Source organism: Bos indicus, chromosome 5 (genome assembly GCF_029378745.1).
Source record: "Bos indicus isolate NIAB-ARS_2022 breed Sahiwal x Tharparkar chromosome 5, NIAB-ARS_B.indTharparkar_mat_pri_1.0, whole genome shotgun sequence".
Lineage (NCBI taxonomy): Eukaryota > Metazoa > Chordata > Mammalia > Artiodactyla > Bovidae > Bos > Bos indicus.
In genome coordinates, this window is record NC_091764.1 from 9,466,693 (window position 1) to 9,482,782 (window position 16,090).

The 16,090-nt window shown below is 37.0% G+C and overlaps 1 protein-coding gene across 6 annotated transcripts in view; it reads right to left on the reverse strand.

Moving 5' to 3' along the window:
* PPP1R12A (protein phosphatase 1 regulatory subunit 12A) overlaps positions 1–16,090 on the reverse strand; it is a 167,479-nt gene that overhangs the window by 25,128 nt on the left and 126,261 nt on the right. For 4 of the 6 annotated variants that reach the window (XR_011566510.1, XM_070788852.1, XM_070788850.1 and 1 more), the window contains 5 exons: positions 15,580–15,756; positions 6,238–6,328; positions 4,931–5,125; positions 4,521–4,689; positions 1,609–1,730 (listed from right to left, as the gene is read on the reverse strand). Coding sequence is in view for 5 of the 6 variants with exons in the window: in XM_070788852.1 (XP_070644953.1) it covers positions 1,609–1,730; positions 4,521–4,689; positions 4,931–5,125; positions 6,238–6,328; positions 15,580–15,756 (754 nt within the window). In the remaining variant the exon portion in view is untranslated. The remainder of the gene's footprint in view (positions 1–1,608; positions 1,731–4,520; positions 4,690–4,930; positions 5,126–6,237; positions 6,329–15,579; positions 15,757–16,090) is intronic. The other 2 variants (XM_070788854.1, XM_070788853.1) reach the window with 1 other exon arrangement.

Consider the following 16,090-nt stretch of genomic DNA (forward strand, 5'->3'; position numbering starts at 1 on the left):
ATTATTAAAATATTACTGACCAATCAATTAAGATCAACCAGACATCACGTACTTCCTGACAAAGGAAAAAAACACCCTGCCAAGAGAATACTGAACCAGAATCTGATCATTTCTACACCTCAAATTACCAATTTATAGGAAACACAAAAAAAACTACATGAATGTGTTAAACTATACTTCAGGAATATAACCCAGTTCATTAAAAAATAATTGTAAGAAAAAAAGAGATGGAAGGAGTAACTGATTTTTTAAAAGAGACTTGAAAGAAAAAACTAATCATAATTTATGGTCCTTATTTGGATGCTAATCAAATCAGCAAAAAATAAAATTACAACAGACCATCTATGGCAATAGGAGTCAAAGTGAAAGTGAAGTCGCTCAGTCGTGTCTGACTCTTTGTGACCCTGAGGACTGTAGCCCATCAGGCTCCTCCACCCATGGGATTCTCCAGGCAAGAATACTGGAGTGGGTTGCCATTTCCTTCTCTAGGGGATCTTCCTGACCCAGGGATAAACCCAGGTCTCCTGCATTGCAGGCAGACGCTTTAACCTCTGAGCCACCAGGGAAGCCTAAGTGATAAAGAATCTGTCTGCAATGAAGGAGACTGGGGTTCAATCCCCGGGTTGGGAAGATCCCTAGGAGAAGGAAATGGCAACCCACTCCAGTACTCCTGCCCGGAGAATCCCATGATCAGAGGAGCCTGGCAGGCCACAGTCCATGAGGTCGCAAGAGTTGGACTTGAATTAGCAACTAAACCACCACCACAGGCCTGTGTAAATGGACAGATGATACGCCCATGAGGTCAGGTGGACAATTAGGTCTTTCCAGGCAATATGAGTCAGGAGGACATTAAAAGTGACTGTCTATTCAGTATTAAGGATTTATTGTCAATTTATTTAAAATAAACATGATCATGGTATTATGATCACTCATTAAAAGATAGTATTTATGGTTACTTATATTACTTTTAAAAAATAAAATTTTAATATTTTAAAAAGGAGTCCTTATCTCTTGAAAATTCATACTGAAATTTTTACATATGTAGTATTACTAAAATTTTCTTCAAATATAAATAATTGGGAGTTGGGAAAATGGAAGAGATTTAACTTAACAATGACCATCTGGGGTGGGATGATATACTTCTTTATGTTTAAACTTTTCTGCATTTTTTTTTTCCTGGGGAGGAAAAAAAGGATAAAAAAAAAAATCCCCCAAAATTAAATTAGTTTTGCCTTTCTGAGGTGCATGTTGTATTGAAATAGGATAAATTTCACATTAACTGTGTTATCCCATAGTTCTTCTTTCTCCTGCAAATGAATAGCAATGTCAGGCAAATAGAGATGAAGAAGAAAAAATTAAAATTTATAAGATTGCAGCCATTATTTTTTTATTCCAATACTGGGACAGTACTCTTGCTTGTAAGTAATGTCAGAAATCTGAGTAGTTGTTTATTCTTAAAAAGAAAACCTCTTCTGATTTAAATAACTAGCTTAAACACATAGTGATGACCTAAAGAATACATAAACTGAGGCATATAAGAAATTATTATTGTACATTCCTAGAAAGATTAAGCATATATCAAGTAGATATATTTTAATAAGTTCTCACATCTTGTGTCCAAAACGAAACTCCCGTAGATCTTCTTTTCTCTCTTGGTCGCCTTCGTTCTCTGATTGATTTAGGTTGTGATTTATCTTCCCCCTCTTTTTCTTCTTCTTTCTTTTCTCCCTCTGTTAAGGATTAAAATTAATCATATGGCAGCAATGCATCTTTGAACTATTTACAAAGTAAATATGAAAACAATTCTAAGTCAACCTCTGTGAAAGTTTCTAAAGTTCTCTAATCAGAAATAATTTTTGCCCCCTCAGTGCTCCTGTAACACCTGGTTTAAACATGCCTGTGTCTCCCATTAGACACACTCTTGAAAATCAAGAATTTTAATTACTTCATTTTTCTAGTGCTTAAAACAAAAATTTTGCTTAAAAGACACATTTAATAATATCTATTGAAAAGAAAATAAATCAATCCTATGAAGAGAATGGGGCCCTAGTTATTAGTGTCTGACAGGAAAATAGTTCTCATGCCCAAACAGTCGCTAACAATGGAGCAGCTAGCGGGCACACACATCTATCAGCTCCTACTTCTGCCATTCCCAGTCCTCATGTGGCAGTAGAATCAATGCACCATTCACTGAATTTTCTTTTAGTATCTCAGAGCAAACTTTTTTTCCTGCCTTGGGAAAAAAGTATCTTTTATTAAAAACAAATCAATGTAAAATCTTCAAATTTGTTCCCTTCCTGGGATAGTTAAAATATCCTCAGACTTACATACTAGAAGAATATTAGAACCTCTGAATATGTTTTAAAAAGTAGACATATGGAGCAAAGTAATGCTAAAAATGATTGTGAAAAGGCTCTTGTGTCATTAGCAGGCTCCTTGTCTCCTTCTGTGAAGAAAAAGCAGCAAAAGAAACTCCAAAATTCTAGTATTAAGAGGGGTTTAATCTTTTCAGAATTAGTTTAGTGCAAAGGCCTCAAACTCCAAAACCAACAGTGGTCATCCAGGTTATATAAGAGTGTGTGTGTGTGTGTGGGGGGGGGGGGGGCTACTGTTTCTCAGCTCTAATCAACTGTTGATGTGAGAATTCAGATCCAGTGTTGCCGTATCTTCCAACTTTTCAAAAGAAGACAGAAATTTGAACTTTTATTTAAATATCCCTAATTTAAATGTTGGCTCAAAATTTTTATAATCATTACACAGGCCTCACACTCAGAGGTTTAAAGAACTGAAATATTTCAATGTCCAACAAAAGAACAGCCAGCTTGCAGTTGAAAAAAATTTAGTTTTCTAAAGCTTACTCCTATAGGACTACTGATATTATCATGACTAATCACAATAAACTGGAAAATTCTGAAAGAGATGGGAATACCAGACCACCTGACCTGCCTCTTGAGAAACCTACAGTTAGAACTGGACATGGAACAACAGACTGGTTCCAAATAGGAAAAGGAGTTCATCAAGGCTGTATATTGTCACCCTGCTTATTTAACTTATATGCAGAGTACATCATGAGAAATGCTGGGCTGGAAGAAGCACAAGCTGGAATCAAGATTGCCGGGAGAAATATCAATCACCTCAGATATGCAGATGACACCACCCTTATGGCAGAAAGTGAAGAGGAACTAAAAAGCCTCTCAGTGAGAGTGAAAGAGGAGAGTGAAAAAGTTGGTTTAAAGCTCAACATTCAGAAAACGAAGATCATGGCATCTGGTCCCATCACTTCATGGCAAATAGATGGGGAAACAGTGGAAACAGTGACAGACTTTATTTTGGGGGGCTCCAAAATCACTGCAGATGGTGATTGCAGCCATGAAATTAAAAGACGCTTACTCCTTGGAAGAAAAGTTATGACCAACCTAGATAGCATATTCAAAAGCAGAGACGTTACTTTGACAACAAAGGTCCGTCTAGTCAAGGCTATGGTTTTTCCTGTGGTCATGTATGGATGTGGGAGTTGGACTGTGAAGAAAGCTGAGCACCGAAGAATTGATGCTTTTGGTTGGAGAAGACTCTTGAGAGTCCCTTGGACTGCAAGGACATCCAACCAGTCCATTCTGAAGGAGATCAGCCCTGGGATTTCTTTGGAAGGAATGATACTAAAGCTGAAACTCCAGTACTTTGGCCACCTCATGTGAAGAGCTGACTCATTGGAAAAGACTCTGATGCTGGGAGGGATTGGGGGCAGGAGAAGGGGACGACAGAGGATGAGATGGCTGGATGGCATCACTGACTCGATGGACATGAGTCTGAGTGAACTCCAGGAGATGGTGATGGACAGGGAGGCCTGGCATGCTGCAATTCATGGGGTCACAAAGAGTCGGACACGACTGAGCGACTGAACTGAACTGAATACTATTTGATTTTGCTTTTAAAATATAAAATACCTACAATTGGAATACTTTTATTTAGCACCCATTTCTTAAAGTAGGAGTTAATCAGAGTTTATGTAGGAAGTTTATATGCAATAATAGGAAATGCTAATAGCATCAACATGCCAATACACAGCTGAAAAAGAAACCTATTTTTCAAGAAATAAGAATAGAAATAATTTTTTTGGCAAGGACTTTATATATATATGTTAAATGATTTTTGTTTAAAACAATTTCACAATAGTTAAAAGATATGATCTACATAATATGCAAGAAATGACTTGAAAGATTAATAAACTGTTCTTAGAAATAATCACCCCTCCAGTTTTTCTATACCAACTTCTATGCTGATCTACATAAAGATTTTTGAAGTCTTAGGCAATAAAGATACATGTATCAATGCCAGATCATACAATTTTCTGTTTTTATTTCCTACTTTTCTCATTTTCAACCATCATATTCTTTCTGGTTAGGTAGAATGAGTCCCAGTTTAGGATGTTGGCTCTTTTCTGTTAAAGTATATTAATTAGGAAAAACCAACTCAAAGAATTATCTGAAGGAAACAAAGTGTTTTCGAATTTTCGTTCTTACCTCTTTCATTTTCCTTAGTTAATCCTCTGGAGTAAGCAGAAGTTATACCTACAAGACTATTTGGCCTGTTTAATTGACTTGAAGCATAAAGTGAACTGCTCATTGTAGAAAGTAAAGAGGAGGGAGTGGTTGAACTTGAAGTTGATACTGGTCTGTAGCGTTGATAAGCCTGTGAGAGGTGAAAATTAACACCCATTTGAAATATTAAACACAGATAAAAACATAAAATATTTAAGTTCATTTTAAAGGAAAAGTAATGTTCTACTCATGTCAAGATAATTAAGACTTCCAGTTAAAATCCTTAGGAGTAATTTGCATGTGGTTTGTTAGTAAATAAATCTCTTACATTTTGAGAATCACAAGAACTACCCATGCCATATGACCCAGTTGTGTTGCTGGTATACTATTACCTCATCATATGTTCTGGAGTACTTTTGTTTATATTCATCTTCTCTAGATGTTTCTGATTCCTTCTTTTCTTCCTGCTTTTCTTTATCCTGTTTCTCTTTTTCCTCTTTTTCTTCATTTTCTTGTTCTCTGGTTCGGGTGGAACGACTCCTCCCTATTGTTTTTTCAGCTTCCTGAAGATCAGTCAATGTTACCCCCTGCACACAAAAAAAAGATATGTTAAATTAAATATGAATGTATTAGAAGTCAAATATTCATGTTTAGAACTGGTCTGCAAATTTAAACAGAATTCCTACTTAGCAAGTCATACTCATTCTATGAAGAATCATCATGAGCAAGCACAATAGTATGTACTGGGAAAGAAATAAAATATATGCAAGAAATTGTCTCTTTATTAAAGAAATTAACAAAATAGCACAGGAACTGACCGTATGAATATAAATATTCGTAAGAAGTTCAAAGAAAGAAGGAAAAGCCAATATATACACTATTTATATATTAAAGTTACATGTATTTATGAGTTTTTATATATGTAGATGAACAAAGAGAAGATTTCAGTAGGGCGGTAATTTTTGAAGGTTAAGTCCCCAAAAGGATAGGTTGAATTTTAAGACGTAAAGGTACAAACACATAAAAAACATGTTAAGATCCTATGAAATACACAGTTTAACTTGAAATGTAAGTAATGGTAAGGGTCAAATAGTTTAATCTGGACTTTGGAGCCCCTGAACTGCACGAAACAGAAGATAGAAAGAGATATAAGGGACATAATCAGAATGGCAAGGAGGTAAGAAGAAGATAATTAGCTGGAGTTGACATTTTTCTCATACTTGCACATCAGCTTTTTGAAATACCTAACATAAAATGCTTATTTCCCACCCCTTTCCAATACTCAGAATTATTTAATAATTATAAGACATCATATATGATTCATTTTTAACACTAATCAAATACTCTGAATCAGACACTATATTAGGACGAGAAACATAAACACTCAGAGAGATATACAAAGGCATACAAAACATGCCTTAACAGTAATAGCCACATGTAATATCAGATGAAATGTAATTAGATAAAATGTAATATTAACAGCATGCTGCTGCTGCTGCTGCTAAGTCGCTTTAGTCGTGTCCGAACTGTGCGACCCATAGACGGCATAGCCATATTTAAAAGGCTACAGCAGGATTACTAAAGCAACTTTTATATTTTAAGACTCATTCATACTATATACTGAGATCAATATTTGCACGAAATGTGAAAAGGGGAAACATAGTTCTGAACTTTTATATATTACACACATTACATATACCTGTGTTGATCTTCTAGACTGTCTTGCTTGTCTAGATCTTGCTTTTCTTTGGGATTCAGACTCTTCATCTCTAACAGGAGTGAGGTATGATCTACAGTAATAAATAAAAATCGTCAGTTGGAAATACATTACCTCTGAATGTAATCACACATGAATGTACATAAATGAAACATCTAAGTTTAGCATTTTAATGGATTTTAAAGAGTTATCAGAAAATGGTTAGACCCATTCTGAAATTCAACAATGCAGTTTGATAGTTTTTTAGACTGTAACTACTCATATTAACATATATTTAAAAAAATTTTTCCTATCCAGTTTTGTTTTCTCAAACTTGTAATATCATATCTCTTAGCTCCTTTCAACATCATCCTAGATAATACGTGAAGCTATAGACTGTCAATGTCTTTTTATGGTAACATCATTAGGACTGAATGCAGTTTGTAGGGTGTGAGGTGACTAGTGAAGAAGCACGACTCCCTGCACTGCTGTCATCCTGCACTGACTAAAAATCATACTTTTGTTCATACTTAAAGTTCTCTAAAACTTCAAGTACTGTCATGTATGAACTCCTTTAAAATCAGCATCTTACTCTTCAGTCACTGATTTTCTGATACAGAAAATAACATTTGGTATTATCTTCACTACATTTTACATTTTAAATCTAAGCCCAGCAGTGGTGGCTGCGCGGCAGGAGCTACTCCTCGTCCGAGGTCAGCGGCGGTGGCCGAGAGGAGCTACCCCACGTCCAAGGTAAGGAGCAGCAGCTGCTCTTTGCAGGAGAAGCTGTGAAGAGATACCCCACGTTCAAGGTAAGAGAAACCCAAGGAAGACAGTAGGCGCTGAGAGGACGTCAGAGGGCAGACAGACTGAAACCACATTCACAGACAACTAGCCAATCTGATCACAAGGACCACAGCTTGTCTAACTCAATGAAATTAAGCCGTGCCCTGTGGGGCCACCCAAGATGGACAGTTCATGGTGGAGAGGTCTGACAGAAAGTGGTCCAATGGAGAAGAGAATGGCAAACCACTTCAGTATTCTTGCCTTGAGAACCCCATGAATAGTATGAAAAGGCAAAAAGATAGAACACTGAAAGATGAACTCCACAGGGTGGTAGGTGCCCAATATGCTACTGGAGATCAGTGGAGAAATAACTCCAGAAAGAATGAAGGGATGGAGCCAAAGCAAAAACAACACCCAGTTGTGGATGGGACTGGTGATAGAAGCAAGGTCCGATGCTGTAAAGAGCAATACTGCATAGGAACCTGGTATGTCAGGTCCATGAATCAAGGCAAATTGCAAGTGGTCAAACAGGAGACAGTAAGAGTGAACTTCAACATTCTAGGAATCAGTGAACTAAGATGGACTGGAATGGGTGAATTTAACTCAGATGACCATTATATCTACTACTGTGGGCAGGAATCCCTTAGAGGAAATGGGAGTAGCCATCATAGTCAACAAAGGAGTCTGAAATGCAGTACTTGGATGCAATCTCAAAAACAACAGAATTATCTCTGTTCGTTTCCAAGGCAAACCATCCAATGTCACGGGAATCCAAGTCTGTGCCCCAACCAGTAACGCTGAAGAAGCTGAAGTTGAATGGTTCTACGTAGACCTACAAGACCTTTTAGAACTAACACCCCAAAAAGATGTCCTTTTCATGATAGGGGACTGGAGTGCAAAAGTAGGAAGTCAAGAAACACCTGGAGTAAGTGGCAAATTTGGCCTTGGAGTACAAAATGAAGCAGGGCGAAGGCTAATAGAGTTTTGCCAAGAGAACACACTGGTCAAAGCAAACACCCTCTTCCAACAACACAAGAGAAGACTCTACACATGGACATCACCAGATGGTCAACACTGAAATCAGACTGGTTACATTCTCTGCAGCCAAAGATGGAGAAGCTCTAGACAGTCAGCAAAAACAAGAACGGGAGCTGACTGTGGCTCAGATCATGAACTCCTTACTGCCAAATTCAGACTTAAAATGAAGAAAATGAGGAAAACCATTAGACCATTCTGGTATGACCTAAATCAAATCCCTTATGTTTACACAGTGGAGTGAGAAATAGATTTAAAGGGCTAGATCTGATAGACGGAGTGACTGATGAACTATGGACAGAGGTTTGTGACATTGTTACAGGAGACAGGGATCAAGATCATCCCCAAGAAAAAGAAGTACAAAAAAGCAAAATGGCTCTGAGGAGCCCTTACAAATAGCTGTGAAAAGAAGAGAAGTGAAAAGCAAAGGAGAAACGGAAAGGAAAGATATTCCCATTTGAATGCAGAGTTCCAAAGAATAACAAGGAGAGATAAGAAAGCCTTCCTCAGTGATCAGTGCAAAGAAATAGAGGAAAACAATAGAATGGGAAAGACTAGAGGTCTCTTCAAGAAAATAAGAGATACCAAGGGAACATGTCATGCAAAGATGAGCACAATAAAAGATGGAAAAGGTATTGACCTAACAGAAGCAGAAGATATTAAGAGGCGGCAAGAATACACAGAAGAAATATATAAAAAAGATCTTCATGACCTAGATAATCACGATTGTGTGATCATTCACCTAGAGCCAGACATCCTGGAATGTGAAGTCAAGTGGGCCTTAGGAAGCATCACTATGAACAGAGCTAGTGGAGGTGATGGAATTTCAGTTGAGCTATTTCAAATCCTAAATGATGCTGTGAAAGTGTTGCACTCAATATGTCAGTGAATTTGCAAAACTCAGCAATGGCCACAGCACTGGAAAAGGTCAGTTTTCATTCCAATCCCAAAGAAAAGCAATGCCAAAGAATGCTCTAACTACTGCACAATTCCACTCATCTCACACGCTAGTAAAGTAATGCTCAAATTCTCCAAGCCAGGCTTCAGCAATACATGAACAGTGAACTTCCAGAAGTTCAAGCTGGTTTTAGAAAAGGCAGAGGAACCAGAGATTAAATTGCCAACATCCACTGGATCATCGAAAAGCAAGAGAGTTCCAGAAAAACATCTATTTCTGCTTTCTTGACTATGCCAAAGCCTCTGACTGTGTAGATCACAATAAACTGTGGAAAATTCTGAAAGAGATGGGAATACCAGACCACCTGACTTGCATCTTGAGAAACCTGTATGCAGGTCAGGAAGCAACAGTTAGAACTGGACATGGAACAACAGACTGGTTCCAAATAGGAAAAAGAGTACATCAAGGCTGTATATTGTCACCCTGCTTATTTAACTTATATGCAGAGTACATCATGAGAAACGCTGGACAGGAAGAAGCACAGCTGGAATCAAGATTGCCGGGAGAAATATCAATAACCTCAGATATGCAGATGACACCACCCTTATGGCAGAAAGTGAAGAAGAACGAAAGAGCCTCTTGATGAAAGTGAAAGAGGAGAGTGAAAAAGTTGGTTTAAAGCTCAACATTCAGAAAACTAAGATTATGCTTCCAGTCCCATCACTTCATGCCAAAGAGATGGGGAAACAGTGGAAATAGTGACAGACTTTATTTTTGGGGGCTCCCAAATCACTGCAGATGGTGATTTCAGCCATGAAATTAAAAGGCGCTTACTCCTTGGAAGCAAAGTTATGACCAACCTAGACAGCATATTAAAAAGCACAGACATTACTTTGTTAATTAAGGTCCATCTAGTCAAGGTTATAGTTTTTTCAGTAGTCATGTATGGATGTGAGAGTTGACTATAAAGAAAGCTGAGCACCAAAGAATTGATGCTTTTGAACTGTGCTGTTGGAGAAGACTCTTGAGAGTCTTTTGGACTACAAGGAGATCCAACCAGTCCATCCTAAAGGAGGCCAGTCCTGGGTGTTTATCGGAAGGACTGATGTTGAAGCTGAAACTCCAATACTTTGGCCACCTGATGCGAAGCACTCACTCATTGGAGAAGACCCTGATGCTGGGAGGGATCGAGGGCTGAAGGGGAAGGGGACAACAGAGGATGAGATGGTTGGATGGTATTATCTACTCAATGGACATGCGTCTGGGTAAACTCCAGGAGTTGGTGATGGATAGGGAGACCTGTCGTGCTGCAGTTCTTCGGGTCGCAAAGAGTCGGGCACGACTGAGGGACTGAACTGAACTGAACTGAAGCCTATGTTCCATCTTGTCACAAGGTATGGACAATTTCAAAAGCATGCAATCTATGTCAAAAGGTAAATAATGAATTAACGGGTTAAATAAGCAAAGACCAGACAGAACCATTAAGTTTATCAATAACCTATCATAATGCCTCTATCTCTAAAAGCTATTTTTAAAAAAATCCTCCTGGGTTAACTTTAGTTTTTTGGTCAATTTGTAATTCATTCTGGTCTTCAGCCTTCCTGACATTATTCACAAATTCATGACAAACTTCGGAATTTTCTGTTTGTTTCAGGCCTTTTTAAAAAATCTGTTCTTTTAAAGCTCTAAGTTCAAAGAGTAAAACACATCATTAAACACCTTAATTACAATTTCTTCACAATTTTTTTTTTATACATATGAATGCATCTTTCTCTCCATTCAAAGTCTTGAATTTTTTGGAATTTGTCTCTCTAAAACTAGACTACAAGATTCATTATTCTTAGGATTGCAAACTTGAAAAAAATCGGAGACTAAAACCTCTTAAAGTCAGCAATTTGGGGCTTTAGAAATGACCTTACCTCAATATGCATGCTGTTAATGAGTAACAGATTTAGAGGGTTACAGTGCCTTTTGGGCATTTTAAAAGGAAAATGAAAAATAGTATAATAAAAGATAGAATTAATTTTAACCATAATAATTGATAAAGACTCAGTACAAATCCAATTGTTAGTAATCCATAAATATAGCTTTCTAATAATATGACATTTTGAAACTATTCATCATTAGCTTTTTCAAAAGCTAATGCATATTTAGTCTAAGGTTCCAAATAGGAAAAGGAGTACGTCAAGGCTGTATATTGTCACCCTGCTTATTTAACTTATATGCAGAGTACATCATGAGAAACACTGGGCTGGAAGAAGCACAGCTGGAGTCAAGATTGCCAGGAGAAATATCAAGAACCTCAGATATGCAGATGACACCACCCTTATGGCAGAAAGTGAAGAGGAACTAAAAAGCCTCTTGATGAAAGTGAAAGAGGAGAGTGAAAAAGTTGCGTTAAGGCTCAACATTCAGAAAACGAAGATCATGGCACCTGGTCCCATCACTTCATGGTAAATAGATGGGGAAACAGTGGAAACAGTGACAGACTTTATTTTTGGGGGCTCTAAAATCACTGCAGATGGTGATTGCAGCCATGAAATTAAAAGACGCTTACTCCTTGGAAGGAAAGTTATGACCAACCTAGATAGCATATTCAAAAGCAGAGACATTACTTTGCCAACAAAGGTCTGTCTAGTCAAGGCTATGGTTTTTCCAGTGGTCATGTATGGATGTGAGAGTTGGACTGTGAAGAAAGCTGAGCACTGAAGAATTGATGCTTTTGAACTGTGGTGTTGGAGAAGACTCTTGAGAGTCCCTTGGACTGCAAGGAGATCTAACCAGTCCATTCTAAAGGAGATGAGTCCTGGGTGTTCATTGGAAGGAATGATGCTAAAGCTGAAACTCCAGTACTTTGGCCACCTCATGCGAAGAGTTGACTCATTGGAAAAGACTCTGATGCTGGGAGGGATTGGGGGCAGGAGGAGAAGGGGACGACAGAGGATGAGATGGCTGGATGGCATCACCAACTCGATGCACATGAGTCTGAGTGAACTCCAGGAGTTGGTGATGAACAGGGAGGCCTTGGAGTGCTGCGATTTATGGGGTTGCAAAGAGTTGGACACGACTGAGCGACTGGACTGAACTGAATATATTTCCTATACATTTGATAGTCCCCATCTGATGTTTAGTTCCTTTCTCCTTCCCTGAGCTGTCTATACAGAGCAGACCTCTAAGAACAGAACATAGAGAAGACAGAAAATTCATGTTTTTAGTATGTTTTTAATTCCAAAGAGCTAGTCATCAAAAAAGATGGCAGAATATACCAAATTTCATTGCTGCCTTAAACATTACTGTATCATATTGTCATCCTGGATTTCTTCCTTGTAACTACATAGGGTATGTAATTTTACTTACTAGTCGTAGACTGCCCACTATTTTCTGAACAATCCAAAGGTTATTTCTAAATTAAGGACTTTTCCCTCAGTAAAGGCAATTATTCTGTATATTATTTCTTTCCCTAACATTTACTGGCTGAGACATTTATATTTATTTATAATGGGAAGATCCCCTGGAGAAGGGAATGGCTACCCACTCCAGTATTCTTGCCTGGAGAATTCCATGGACAGAGGGGTCATGGGGTTGCAGAGAGTCAGACACAACTGAGCAACTGACACCTTTTTTTTTTGTTTGTTTGTTTTTGTTTGTTTCAATAATATTTATATTTTTGTCAACCAAATTACATCTCTAAAAAGCAATACCAACCCTTGCTTCTCACTCAGCATTTTTCCTTCCAGAGGGAAGATAAGTGGTCAAATGGGAGGTGGCTGAGTCAAGGGAAAATAGTAAAAATGAGTAGTTGTACGAAACCATGGGAATTCATACTACACATATGAAGTTATTGGTAATTAGTATTTTGCAGTTTGAAAAGGCTATGGAGTATTAGAAATACTTGAACAATGAAATAATTTTTCATCATGCCCCACCTGTCTGTCTATCTTGATATTCCCCGAGGCTTGCGGGATCTCAGTTCCTCCATCAGAGACTGAGTCCAGGCCATGGTAGTGAAATCTTAACCTCTAGGCCACTAGGGAACTCATCTGTTTAAAGTGAGCTTCTCTTCTCTTCTTCCTAATGCCTCCCCCCTCAAATTAATCAACTAAAAATTTTATAAAAACAGAGAATTCTAACCTAAACCTGATCAATAAAACCAGGAAAACTCAAAAATACTGTGGAACTTAATAGTGTACACAGTAACTTTATATAGTATTTAAAAGTGAGTATGTAAAGGTATATAAAAACGGCATAAATGTATTAATTAATTAATCTTTTTAAGCCACAGAATATTCAGGGCTTCCCTGGTGGCTCAGACAGTAACAAATCTGCCTGTAATGCAGAAGATTAGAGTTCAATTCCTGGTTGGGAAGATCCCCTGGAGAGGGAATGGCAACCTCAAATCACCATATATACAATACAGGGGAAAATTTTCAACCATATACATTTTGAAATAATTAATAACATTTAATTAAAACATAAAACAGGGGAATTCTCTGGAAGTCCAGTGGTGAGGACTCTGAGTTTTCACTGCTGAGGGCCCAGGGTTCAATCCCTGATCAGGGAACTAAGATCCCACAAGCTGAGTGGCAAAAAAAAAAAAAAGACAAACAGCAAGGTCAAAATTGCAAACAAGTATTTGACATCAAACAAAACACAAACATTAATATTACTGCAAACATCACTGAAACAAGACAAATTTTCTATAATATAGACTAGGAAAAATGTCAATAGACATTTTTTTCCTTACACTATAGGACCTGCTGTGTCTTAACATCACTAAATATTTAATTCTCAATCTTCAAAATCTTACAGGATTAATTCTAAAAGGCTGAAACTTAATACTTTCCAACATAAAAAAAATAAATCTGAGATTAAGAATCATAATTTATTAGTTCTAAAACAACTGATGATTTTGGGGAGATAGTCATTGGCTTCATCACTGGAAAAAAACTGTTATGGAAAAAAATGTTAAAGTATGGAATGCTAGAAATAGAAAGGATTCTAGAAGTCAAAAATTGTGAATTAAATACCTGATTTTACAGAAGAAGAAATTCTGACCCATAGAGAACTCTTATTTTAGGATTAAGGCAGACAAGGAGTAAAAAAAATCAAGAATTCTTAAACCTTTTCCCCTTTAACTGCCTTCCAAAAAAGCAAAGCCCTTAAATTTATTTTCACTAGAAGAGAATGAATGCCTATGATCCTCTAATTTCTGTTGACTAAGTGGTCTCACTGAAAACACCCCCAAACCTAAAACTTACTAAATTTAGAGAAAAATCAAGCAAGCATTATTAAAATATGACATGACCTGTACTGGTATTCAAATCACAAAGTGCCTGTAGTGCTGTTGAAGTATCATTAAATTTCACCATAAAAATAGAAATGAAATATACTGACAGAAACTAGAGATGCAATGACAGGAAAGAAAAAAATTTTTAATCTAAAAAAAATTTTCAAAACATTTAACATTTTGTTACTTTCCATATAATCACTACAAATTTACTGTAAAGATGCTACCACTTTTACAGCAAGCCATGCATTTTGCTAGGCATCAGAGACAAAAGATATATAAGACTGTCTGTATATGAATACCATGTACCAGAAATAAAACCAGATTAATCTGGTTGGTAATTTAGTTTTGGAAAATATCAGTTATGTAGCTAATTCTGAAAGAATAAAATATTTAAAGAGGTTACATTTAGTTTCCTAAAATATTCTTTCCCAAGAGGTAAAACCAAATTCAAAGCTAGGGACAAAGAGCAATACAGCAGACAGAAAGAACCCTGCATAGATTGTCCTGTAATCTTGGGCCTAGCCTTAGCTCTCACACTAATCATATAAAAGTGGAAAAGTCACTTAATATCGTTGGGACTCAGTTTTCTTCTGTAAAGGATATCATAAAAGATAATAGTAAGTTCCTTTCCACATCTGTGATTCCATACCAATTGGCTGCAACAGGAAGAAGAGAGCAGTGCTCTAAGTATGTTTTAGGACACAAAATAAATTCACAGACTCTCTAATAAATTTAACAACTGTGTTTTATGTTCAAATACCAGAATTTAAACTTCAGAAATAAGTGAATGTGTTAAACATATGTAAAATTATTTGGCTAACACATATGCCTAAGAAGCCATTCTTCAACAAGGAAATTTTAAAATGAAAATTTCAAATATAACAACAAAAAGGAACCTGTTAAGCATCAAATTTCTTAACAATGAAGTAGAAGGGGGAGACAAAGAGAAGAATAAAAAACTTGTCTTTTTCATGTTACATCTAATTTTCTATGAGTATGATTTGCTTGATATGTGTTTAGAGTACGTATTTAGATCTTCACTACAAAACTTTTTTGAATTCTAACAACCATTAAAACTAAGATGGCTAAGTAAGATAACCTGCCTGGCTCAGTGCCTTTAAACAAAAGAACTGTCACAGGTGGATTACCAAGCCTAAATGCTAATAATTGCTAATTATATCAATTTACAGAGTTTTGAGTTGACATAGGTTATCTCATTGTATTAACCCACTGAAGAGGTGGACATCAACTTTCCAAGATTAAAAAACAGAACAAAACAGACAATTTACATCATTGGGCAAGATATATCAGCAGTGCTATTATGACCTGTACACACCTGCGTCTCTCCCTGACCTCTGCAGTGGAGGAGACAGTGCCAGCAGTAGTTGTAGTCAGGGTTGTGGTAGAAGCTGCAGCATTAACAACAGTTGGAGCAACAGGAATGGTCACTGCCGTAGGAACACTGTCCTTTTCCTTTTCAGTACTATCCTCAGCCCACAAACGATTTGAGGTACTATAGCATCATAAGCAGCAACACAAAAAGAGAAAAGGAAAACAGCTAAACAATGAAAGCACTTTCTAGCAGCTGAAAACATGTGACTACAGGGATGGATTTTTTTTTTTAAACACAACGTGAGACATCTTTCAACCATGAACCAAAAAGTTCACCCAGAGCCGTCAAAGAAAAATTTACATTTTAAGAAGCTTAATTCAAGGAAAAGTTCTTAAGTCAGGAACTTAATTTTTTTCCCCAGACATATAATTGCCTCTTTTGGAACCAATTTTTGTTTGTAAATAATTTTAATCAGGTCAATGAAAAAATCCAGAGCCCCACAATCTTCTACACA